Genomic DNA, 12189 nt, shown 5'->3' with positions numbered 1-12189 from the left:
CCATATAAAGAATTTTCACTGAGCGAAAACTAATTAATATCAATTACTATTATGTCTAAAATTTGACACATATTTTGTTATTTTTATAGAATAGAACAGGCGCTGTAAGAAATATTAACCATTCCTTACATCGCCAATGTGCTATCAACCTCGGGAGCCAAGTCCCTTGCGGGTTTAGTTACACTGATTCACACGTCAAACCAGAACACAACAATACTAAATATTTCTGATTGACGGATGAATATCTGATGCTTTTGTGGTACCCAGACGGGGCTGCATGAAGCCCCACCACCAAGCGATATTTAGTTTCTCATGTAGGAAATTGAGATTTAAAAACTATACAAGATTCGATATATAGATGATAAAAAACTTTCAGACAGGATTTATTATATATAATTGTATTTAACTGACATAACTCTATACATCCAATGTTAGAAAAGAGTTACTATAGAGTTTCTTGCCGGTTCCTCTCGGTAGAATCTACATTCCGAACAGGCATTTTAACGTTCAATGCGTCTGTAAAATGACGATTCAAACGTGCTTGTAAAAGCCTATGTGAATAAAGTATTTTTTGGTTGGAACTGGCCACTAGATGGCGCTGTAAGACATCAACTTTGTACTAGACGAATAGGGAAGGGAAGCGCGCCACTTATCAACAGATTTTGGCGACAACTACTACGTCACACGTCGCGCGATGTCGGGTGTGCTTCGACAAAGTCGTGGAGCTATAGGTCGGTTGAGTTCTACACACCAATCTGCTATAAGCGTACCAAGATTGTCTTGAAGTTTATTGGAGGGCGAACGGGTCCCTGGGGTCTCATAAAACGACGTGTTAACAATTTTAATGTAATATATGTTTAGATATCTAGATATAGTCAAACTATTAAAGTCTATTGTATTAATCATTACTTGTACAAAGAGTACACATATTTTTGACAATCCTGAATAGTAAAAATGACAGTTAGCAAATTAGTTCATAAAATAATAATTAGGGCTGCCACCCTCCACTCCTTTACGGCCCCAGAGCCTCATAACCATATAATACCCAGTAGAGGCCACAACCCTCATGTCTCTAGATAAAGATGATGCGAGACCCCCCCCCCCCCTTCATATACATACAAAAAGGTTATAAAAATCCATTTAAGTCTTCATTTCAACATCTGCATCTTCGACTGGAGTTAATTTTTGCTTCTTCGTGTAATGATCGATTCTATTCTCTATACTTGCTGTAAAGGAAATGTTTAAATCAATAAAAGGTCGTGCTTAATTTACATACTAGTGGTCGCGCGCGAAACTTCGCGTTATTCAAAAGATCATTTTGGATTTTCGAAATATATGGGTAGTACAGGTTTACAGTGTAATACAGGTTTTATTTTGATTTTATTTCATTGTAAACTGCAAGTTACTCATTTAAACACTTGGCGCCAAAATAATAAAAAAATCTTTTAAATGAATTTTTTTATATATCAAATAATATAAATTAGAGTTCATATAGAATATTTACATTAGCTTACTTAAGCTAGCTAGCTAAGCATTACTTAAGCAATTGTAGTACCGCTCTCTAACTCTATAAAATTAATTCTTTGTTAAATTGTAACATTTTTATAAATTTCAATCAAGAATCCTCTTTTATTCTCTGCGCATACGGCTGGAGCTCCTCAAAATGAGAGCATAACCGTTTTATTATGTGCAGCTATCGTCCCATAAACACTATAACACTACACAGAAGATAGCAAGAGGAATACTTACAGCACAGTTGCCTCTTCATCAAGGGCTTGTATACCTTAGCTTTAGACCCTTGGAGCAGACTGTCTATGTACGCGCTAACGACTTTATCGCTCTTCACGTATATCGAATCGTCCGTCGGTCCCTCCACGAATTTTTCATACATACCCTCCAAGTTTCGAATAAAATCCCTTATTATTGTTGTTCTGGAAGCAAAAAGTTGTTAGAAAAATAGTAGGTGGGGGGGTTAAGTTTTTGCTTATAAAGTAACTATAACCTATTCCAATCGAACTTATATTGGCGGCGACGTCAAGACATATAATGATACTCATTAAAATAAGGCTGACAATATTATCGAAAAAACAAAAGACGACACTAAAAAAAGTGAAATTATCAAACAAAATATTTTACGCAAAATTAGTACCCACTCGCCCGCTCCCCGCGCAGTCCCCTTTGACGTCAGCCGACATTAATTTATGTTCATAAATTTGTGAACGAATAATTCGGAACGGCAACGTTTGACCCATTTTAGCCGTAAGTTTTTGACCCTCTAGTATATCCATGTAAAAATATCTCTGACAGTTCTGAGTATACGTTTGGCTGCCAGTTTGTTAATCATAGAATAAGTCTCATCTGATTGGTTTGTCAAATTGGACCAGCTTGAATATTGGCTTCCCACGAGGAGGTTGGCCCAGTGGTTCGAACGCGTGCATCTTAACCGATGATTGCTATTTCAAACCCAGACAAGCACCACTGAATTTTCATGTGCTTAATTTGTGTTTATAATTCATCTCGTGCTCGGCGGTGTAGGAAAACATCGCGAGGAAACCTGTTTGTGTCTAATTTCAACGAAATTCTGCCACATTTGTATCTACAAACTTTTGCTCAGCGTGGTGGAATATGCTCCAAAACTTCTCCTCCAAAGGAGAGGAGGCCTCAGTGCAGCAGTGGGAAATTTACAGGCTGTTTTTGTAAAAATATCTCTGATAATGTTATAGGGTGTTTTAAATAAGTGAAATGAAAAAAAATAATGTCCTGTGGGTTAAATAATGAACGTATTCGATTGGTTTTTATGTTTGGTCTTAAAACTACATATATTATTAAGGGGTATCATTTAATTCGTTGACGTCACAGGAACATTGTATATAGATATTACGTATATCAAACGATTTGGTAATATAAGATTTTAAATTAACATGGTTATTCTCATTACTACAAGTATTTAAAACGGGATATTTATCATGTTTTAAGTTTTTATTTTGTGGAGATCGATATTTCGACATTATCTACGAATGTCTTGTTCACGAACAAGTTTAAATTGCTTGTAGATTTGTTGATAGCTCAGCTATGTAATGTTATTTTGTTGAATGTCAATTTTAAAGCATTAAGAAGTTTAATTGGGATTAATTTTGATAATTTATTGTGTTCAGCTGGCAACGTTAAGCTGGAAGCTAGATAGAGGACGCCACTATGTCAGTCTGACGTAACAAACAAGTCTCGTACAGATTTTGGTGACATCGGTCGTAAAACGGATATTTGGATTAAATATCGATGTTGATATCCGATTCCAGATATCATCCCGTCTTTGTTCAACATTACGGTAACCCACCTGTGAGAAAGAGATGAAACGGTTTTTATAACGAAATCAGTTTCCTATTCGCTTCATCTCCTTCCCACAGATAAGTTACCGTAAAGTTAAAGAGAGACAGGACGAATGTGTCATGACATAACGATGTGTTTCAATATTTTCACAATTGAATCGTCCTCCATCTTGTTAATCGTGAAATATTTTAAGGTTATTCTGATTTAATATTATAAATACATTACTAACGTCAACGACTAGAGTTTTATTTCGAAGGTCACCATGTCTGATGACTTGACGCCGAGTTGACGGCGGACCCCCATTCAAAATCAAAACATACTTTATTCAAGTAGGCTTTTACAAACACTTTTGAATCGTCATTTAACAAAGTATATTAACTGAAGCTACCACCGGTTCAGAATGCAGATTCAACCGAGAACGACCGGCAAGAAACTTATATGACGACCTCCGTGGTCATGTTATATATGTATGTAATACAAATTACATTTATATTAAAAGCCGAATTAATATATTTTGACTTACTTCACGTTGTATTCCGTCCAAAGTTTCTGAGCGTTTATGATAACGTTCTTTATTTCGTACTCATCATAAACCCAGAGATCCTCAATGTCATACGTGCACTTATTGAAGTTCAGAGGAGTATCCAGAGCAATATTGTATTGAGGTTTCCTGTAAATTAATTGTTTTATTCGTAACAGGAAAGAGGATTGTCAATTAGGTCAATTTTTATGGTATCGGTTGGCGGACGTCAAATGTGCCATTTGATGGTCAAGGCCAAGCGGTCACCGCCCATACACAATGGCGCTGTAAGAAATATTAACCATTCCTTACATCACCTATGCGCCACCAACCTTGGGAACTAAGATGTTATGTCCCTTGTGCCTGTAGTTACACTGGCTCACTCACCCTTCAAACCTGAACACAACAATACTGAATACTGCTGTTGGCGGTAGATATCTGATGAGTGGGTGGTACCTACCCAAACGGGCTTGCCCTACCACCAAATAATTTGGCAATAAATTAATCATACCTTAAATTGGTGCAATTGCAATAAAAAATAAAGCTATAAATCTACTTAAACTAAATATGTGCTGACAATAAATAAGAACAGTATCTTAAATTTGATTATAAATCATCACAACGATTTGATTTCATTTCCACGTGATTTCCGCCAGTTCATTCAACAGTAAACATTCGTCCAAACCATGGAAACTAGGATGTTATATCTCTCGTACCAGTTACGCTGCCTCGCCTATCAAACCGGAACACAGGAATACGAAGAATTTCTGTTTGGCGGTATAACATCTGATGAGTTGGGTTACTTGACCAGATAAGCTTGCACAAAGCCCTACCACCAAGACGCATATAAAGATTCTTTCCGGTTACGTTTGCTGTCCTACAGAATAATGAGAATTCGTTGTGTTTTTACACACACATGTGCACTATATATCCCGCACAGTTGTCTTTGAGATGGTATCTAACGAAGTCAACAAGATATTCAATCTATTAACTTAAACTTACCGTGGATTACCGTCAACGTCTAGGAGATACTGTACGATGCCAGGCGATTCTAGACCTTGCCCCACTAACAATAAAATACTCATAATGCATCTTATTTGATGCCAGAGGAAAGCGTTGCCCTCTATTACGAAAACGTACATCGATGTTCCTATAATAGAAAACGTACCATTATTATGAATTAGCTATTTAGATATTTATACATAATTAGTAGTAGCACGCGACTCTGCTCGCGTTTTATGGGTTCGAAGTCAGATGTTAGGTATAAGAAAGTATAGTTCTGCGCTCGGTTAAAATAAATAAAAGTAAACAAATAAAAATACAAACATACTAACTACTGTACACGAAAAACGTCAATTTGAATTTCATGGATATCGAAATATCTCGACTATACGAATTTCGCAGATATATGTCTTCGACTAAAAAATCAATAATTTTTTTTGGTCTATCGTTGACCTGTACAAAATTATTAATCACCTCCGAGGCACGGGAGTGTACACAAAAATTTCTAGAGTCCGGGTTGTTACTTATAACTTTTTTCAGTATCTGCGGCCTTATATCTATCACTTATTAATTATTTTAAGCATTAAACAAAAAAATATTGTTAGTGACGTTATTTTTCAAACGGTACTAGTAATTCCCTATGACGTCAATGTGACCGGGTTGTACTGTCAGAAAAAAAACACCTTCAGCCAGTTATGATTATAATAACTTACGTTCATCGGTATCCTTTTCATTAAATGGTACAATACACGCAGAAAATACTTCACGCATGTGGACCATGACGCCATTGCCGACGTCCATTTTACAAAAATTGCGGAAATCGTGAACGCCGATCAATTGTCCGCACGCTTCGGTCATCGCTTTCAAGTCCAGCGTCGATTTGGGAAAATAATATTTATATTGACGTAGTTTGCAATCGAATCTAAAATTTAAAAAAAGGTTTTAAGTTGGGTATGACATAAAATAAAGACGTCAAAAATCTTTATTAAACACCGAAGCGATCACACTTGCTTATTGATATTCAAAAATCTACCACCGGTTCGGAAATTAGTACCTCGGACCTGAGAAGAACCGGCGAAAGAAACTCAGCGAGATTTTATTATTTTTTTTTTCATCTTCACATGTATAGAAGTCATGTTTTCATGTACAATAATAACAAAAATATTATCGTCATTTGAAACAGCCTAGAACAATCAACTAAAGTCATTGGTGTTATAATATCCTTTAGCACACCAACGCTCTAACAATTAATGCGATTAGAGACCTTTTTTTTCCAAACTTGTATTAGACACCCCTTGGATGCAGTTTAAGGTCAGTTTCAAACGCTGTTTGCAAAACCAGCTCATTTGGTTGACTGTCATTTAATAACTATTTTAATATGCTGTCATAACGACTGACGACCTCCGTGGTCGAGTAGTGTGTACACCGGTTATCAAGGATACGCAACTTCCGGGATGTAGAAAAAGTTCATTAATTTTCTATGTTGTCTCGGGTCTGGGTGTTTGTGTTACCGTCGTTACTTCTAATTTCCATAACACAAGTGCTTTAGCTACTTACATTGGAATCAGAGTTATGTATGTGATGTTGTCCAATATATTTATTACCTTGCGCTTAATCGAAGATGGTCGTCGGGGAGAGGCAACCAGGTTATAGCCCTGATTTGCTTCGGCAGCAACCGGTTCAACATCTTACAATATGGTAACTCAACCGATAAGGCGCTGGGATGATTTTGATCGGATGGTGGATGCCTGCTGCGGACTGTTATTGATATAACCTGGAAGTTATACATATATATTATTTGGTTTCTATAAAAATATATGTCTATATATACATATTTATGGAGTGATATAAATAAACGATGTTCTTATCCTTATCTTCTATACATATAATAAAATTGCAGTGTCTGTTTGTAATATTAAAATAAACGCTTTTTACTAAATTCATATTAATGTATACACGGTATATATACCAAAATAACATCTTTATCAATTTTTGTATGTTTGTTCTGTTTTTTGTAATCTCTGGAACGGCTGGACTGATTTTGACGGGACTTTCGCTGTTAGATAGCTGATGTGATAAGGAGTAACTAATGCTACAACAATAAACAAATAAATTCGACAAATATATTGAATTTCTAATACAATTCAATTCTTAGTTAAATAGTTTTTAATAGTGCCACAGATTATTTCGCCAATGTCACGTAGGATTTAATTTCTAACATAAATTATTGGATGTCATCTGTCAACTGACTTTGACAACTATTTCTAAGGTTATGTTTACAGTCCGTTCACAGTTATTTTACCTCTGACGTTTATCAAAGAGGCTGCGCCAACGCTCTTTGGCTAGTGATTGGGGTCTCTATACATGGTATAACTCTTTTCAGAAAAATAAGTTAAAAAAAAATAATAATTTTGATTTGAATTATGCATTCCATCGTTCCATCGACTGTTACATATGTTATATTATCTTTTTCTCATCACTAACCCGTCTTACAAAAAAATCAAGCTAACTTGAACAGGGTATAGTGTGTGTAGTATTCAAAATATATTTAATATGTCAATGATTAAAGTGACAGTACTTTTGACGTATGAACAAAAAGACTACAGTCCGTTGACAGTTATTTTACCTCTGACATCTATCAAAAAGGCTGCGCGTTGGATTGGCATTACTGACCGTCTAATTGTTCAGAGCTTCTCAAGTTATATCATATATAAATTCAGTGATTAATTAAATTTAATCATACTAAAAAGAATTATTACAGAGTAGTGGGAGAAAGATCATGCTAGCTGTGCGTGAATTTTGCGAAAAGGAAGAAGCTAGTAAAGGTCCTGTAATTCCGTTTGAAACGGGTAGCTGCCATGACAGGTATGTAAAATAATGTTACCTGCTATTAAACATTTCCCGTATGTTGAAAAATAATTCTCTACTTTAGTGAAATGTTATATTAATGATAATTACATAAAATTACAATTTTTACAAATAGATTTGTACCTATATTGGTCATGGTATTATTCGCCTTCCATCCACGGCACGCACTATATGTAGTAAAAGTATTTTCTAAGTGCGTACAAGTGAAATCATTAATTTAATATTAAACGTTACATTTGTGTGTGAGTGTAAATTAAATGTTATAAGTTTATAAAAGCTTTTTAAATTACAGGTTTTTCTGAGAAAACCATCAGCACCATTACTAAAGAAGGTGAAATAGCTTCCACGTCTCGAAAAATCTCTACACCGAGGAAAAATCACATTTAATATAAAGTAAAACAGATAAACGATTTTGAATCAATCAAAGTCAATCCGTACTTGTTTTTATTTGTTACCAAAAAACATTATACAACATTATGTAGTTAATATATATGAGCATTCGTATAGATATAATTATATAAGTATATGTATAACACGCCACGCCATGCCTACATCCATCTATAGCCCAGCCCAGCAGAACCCAGCTATAGCAACACATTGCACAAGTTAGCCAACTTAATAGCCAGAGGTAAAATAACTGTGTACGGACTATATGCACAATTTAAAATTACCGCTTTTTGATTTTGACGTTTGAATTAAAAATATATGCATTATAGAACTAATTGTGATTTATTATATTTATATCTTTCAGATGATCTTTCAACATTACACGATGCAAGACAACAGACAGGTAACCGAGAGGTACTACGGCTGTTTATGAAAAAAGAAAAATCTTAAACAACATTAAAGTACTTTCCACAAACTCCAATTCTAATTGTACTAATGCATACTATTTGATATTAAAAAAAAAAAATTTAAAAGAGGTTTCATCATTTTGGCGCCAAATATTGACTTGCAGTTTACAATTAAATTAAATCAAAACAAAACCTGTCATAAGTTTTGAAATTCTATAAAATCTTTCTTTTATGTTATCGGTAGGCGGACTAGCAAATGGGCCAACTGGTGGTAAGTGGTCACCACCGCCCATAGGCAATGGCGCTGTAAGAAATATTAACCATTCCTTACATCACCAATGCGCCACCACCACCTTAGGAATACCTTTAATTGGTATACCTTTAATCAGTCACTCTAACGAACTGACTGACAGTATCTGACACAACCAAAACAAGACCATCACCTAGAGCTAGAAGACCGGCAGTAGCTCTGAGCAATAGAACTCCAATGAACCGCTCCGCATGACAGTATCACAGAACAGATTTTCTCATAGCTTTAGAACCGATTGCACATTACGCAGAGAACATCACAACAATAATTCTTCACCAACATTGACTAAATAATCTTATTAAAATACATTTAATACCTGTCCATATGAACTGACGCCTCTGTCTGTACGTCCGCATCTATTATAATTTGCTTTCTCCCTCGATTCGATCAGGCAAGCTTTGATCAATGCTTGAAAAAGATGGTTTTCAATGGTGTTAGGCGAGTCATCCTGGACAACATAACCGTGATAATCCCAGCCGAAGTAGGATATTTGTAGGAAAATCTTACGATAGTAACATCTGTAAACATTTATTTATCGATATACATTTTTATTGGGCTGTCGTTGAGCTTAAACAATCAAAGTAAATTTTTGAGTGGAATGTATGTTTTTGCTATTTCCTACATCATTTTAAATATACTACACTTATTGAGCTTAAACAGTACAAGCATAATATTTTTAATACAGACAATTTTATGCAAAAAGGTGTAAAGGTAGGTAAAATGAACATCCATTTTGCTGTTTCTATCCTGACTATATCAACCTCCTGCCCTTATCCCAATTTTATCTGGGCTCGGCGCGTCATGTCTCATGTCTTGCGCACGGTGGAAATTGCTCCAAAAAGCTTCTCCTCAAAGAAAGAGGAGGCCTTAGCCCAGCAGTGGAAATTTACAGGTTGTTAATGTGCAGCATGTTTTCTTCTATACTTCTCTGTCTGATGTCTCACAAGTAACATTCTTTATAGGCATGTCTTTCACACAATCTTAGACTATACAGTATAAATTATATACTAAGATACTAAGGGTTAAGGGCCAATATCATTGGCCGTTTTAGCATCAGGATTTAAGAATTATTGACAAATATTATACAAGCATATGACTGGCCATTTCAGTTTCAAAAGTAAAAGGTTGTATATACTCCACTGCTGGGCTAAGGCTACTTATTTTGAGGAGGTTTGGACCTTCTTACACCAACATACGTAAACATAGTGCATACACAAGTAGCAGATTTTCATTAAACACGTCAAGTTTCATCGATAATTCACGACCATCAAGCATGAATTTATTTATAAACACAAATCAAGCATATGCAATTTTTAAGGTGCATAATCTTGTAACCTTCCATTAAGATTCACTTGTTTGTAGTCATCTCGGCTCACATTTAGTATAATTTTACAATATATGTATGAATTCATATTTAACAATGTCTATACTACAATGTCACATACAACAATCCAATATAAATAATGTTGGATGGTGGAATAATGGAAGATTTATTTTAATTTAAAATCTACAGACACTAGAATTTGAATCCTTGTGATAAAATTTTACAAAGTGTTAGATCTATATAAAGGTGTCGAATTTTTTTTTCGATGATGCAATTTTGCTTTCTGCTTAACTTCACTATCTAATAGCAAATTCAAAATAAACTTCATTCAAGTAGGTTCTTATATGAGAACCTACAGAACTAAAAGGAATAAATATAGTCTACATAAATCATTTAAAGACATATATGTAATCTTTCACTCAGTAGCTTTTAATAAGACATCGCCAGCTAAGAGAAAATCCCATATCTAGAACATATGCCAATGAAAAAAGAACAAAAGAATTTATTTACTTATTATATAGCTGCAAGCAAGTTAAGTCAAAAGAAATAATTTAGTTTTTTATTTAATCGGTGGAATTATATTTTTGTTTCTTAGTCTTAAGACGAGAAAAAAATGTCTTACTTTGAAAAGTCGAATTCTCTCTTTTTTACATTCGTAGGTACCACATTTGAAGTGCCGGTTGTTTTATTGATAATATTCTTTAACTGTGTATTTTGGGCGTCTAGTGATATTATTTTATCAATTAATTCCTGTAATTATACCAAAGAGGTTAGAAAATCAATATCAATTTTTTTTTTTTTTTTCATGTATTTTTTTATAAATTACATTTTTATCCAATAGTGAGAGTTGCTCTCTTGTCAGGACTATTTTGGTTTTTCTTTTTAAAAAGGTTTTGCTTAATTTTTCTGTCATAATTTACAATTTAATATTTGTTTTTTTAAAAAAAAATATTTGTTGACCACTTGTAAAATATGTACTTCTAATGTTATGAAGGATATACTAAAGATGATTATCGGTAAATGATATGACTTTGCTGATCAGTAAGTAAGTATCAATAAAAGTTAGATATTTATAACAATACGAAGAGAATCAACATGTTATTCAGAAATGTGAACATTTTTAAATGACATTTGTCAAATACAAAATCACAAATTATTGATTTCGTTCAAATGTCAAAAGCTGTGTGTATCAATACATCAATTTATTTAGTAATATCGATTTTTTAAATTATATCACAATTAAAAACATACGAATGACGTCTTTAATACATTTATTAATTTCTTCTAAATTTTCATCGTTCAATCAAAGTTAATTTCTTAATAGATTTACATTATTATATATATTCATAAATATATGATTCTTTCTTTAAATAATAAATGAAATTTTTTAATCGATCAAATGAATACTCGATTATCTCGCAATATTTGACTGCTATTTAATTGCAAAATCTATTAAATATCGTGATTTGCTGTGCTATATTCGTGCCATCAACCGATATAAAGACTAACATCGATTTTATCGTCAATCACTTCAAAACACGTAATTAATGAAAGCCAGACAACGTAATAATTCGCTGATAGCACCAGCCTCTGACTGACTGAGCGTCCTATGTACGCCCTGATAGACAAAGATGAGAATACTACCTGTTCCTGTCGTTAACTCGTGGTGTAACTAACAGAAGCGCTGCCATCCCACTAATAACATTATCCTAAGTCGAAGTGGAATCTTTTATTTTTTTTTTATTCTGGCTTTTATTTGTGCCAAGAGGGCACAGATTATTTCGCCAATGTCACGTGCGAGTGGAATCTTTTACGAGATACCCCCGTTATGGATGTCACTCAGAGCAATAGTAGACTCAAATGTCAAAGCGGAGTTGTGGCGCTGTAAAGGTCATTATGGCTAACCGCATTATAACAATCAAACAAAAAAGGATTCTGTACTAAAAAAAAATAATCAGTAAAATTTTCTAAAGATAAAGAGAAACTGATGGGGCTTGGACTTTGGTAATCTTATCCACTTAAGCCCTAGCGGTGGCCGTCCTCG

General features: G+C 34.3%; 1 protein-coding gene across 1 annotated transcript; it reads right to left on the bottom strand.

Moving 5' to 3' along the window:
- Positions 1 to 374: 374 nt before the first annotated feature.
- On the bottom strand, positions 375 to 11245 carry LOC125075101 (tRNA pseudouridine(38/39) synthase). Its single transcript, XM_047686716.1, has 9 exons — positions 10972 to 11245; positions 10768 to 10895; positions 9138 to 9339; positions 6454 to 6623; positions 5563 to 5771; positions 4850 to 4997; positions 3851 to 3997; positions 1750 to 1931; positions 375 to 1226 (listed from the first exon to the last, which is right to left on the bottom strand). The coding sequence occupies exons 1-9, from the start codon at positions 11056 to 11058 to the stop codon at positions 1141 to 1143; spliced, it is 1359 nt and encodes a 452-aa protein (XP_047542672.1). The 5' UTR covers positions 11059 to 11245; the 3' UTR covers positions 375 to 1140.
- Between the last annotated feature and the right edge of the window lie 944 nt (positions 11246 to 12189).

This window comes from Vanessa atalanta, chromosome 29, assembly GCF_905147765.1.
Source record: "Vanessa atalanta chromosome 29, ilVanAtal1.2, whole genome shotgun sequence".
Classification (NCBI taxonomy): domain Eukaryota; kingdom Metazoa; phylum Arthropoda; class Insecta; order Lepidoptera; family Nymphalidae; genus Vanessa; species Vanessa atalanta.
Note: the sequence above shows the minus strand (reverse complement) of the source record. Positions and strands in the feature narration are given on the sequence as shown.

Excerpts from the sequence above, each read along its gene's own strand:
- LOC125075101 (XM_047686716.1), bottom strand. The coding sequence starts at position 11,058 with ATGACAGAAAAATTAAGCAAAACCTTTTTAAAAAGAAAAACCAAAATA. Across the intron at positions 10,896-10,971 it reads TCTCACTATTGGATAAAAAT|GAATTAATTGATAAAATAAT; the intron begins GTAATTTATAAA and ends GTATAATTACAG. Across the intron at positions 9,340-10,767 it reads AGAGAATTCGACTTTTCAAA|ATGTTACTATCGTAAGATTT; the intron begins GTAAGACATTTT and ends AAATGTTTACAG.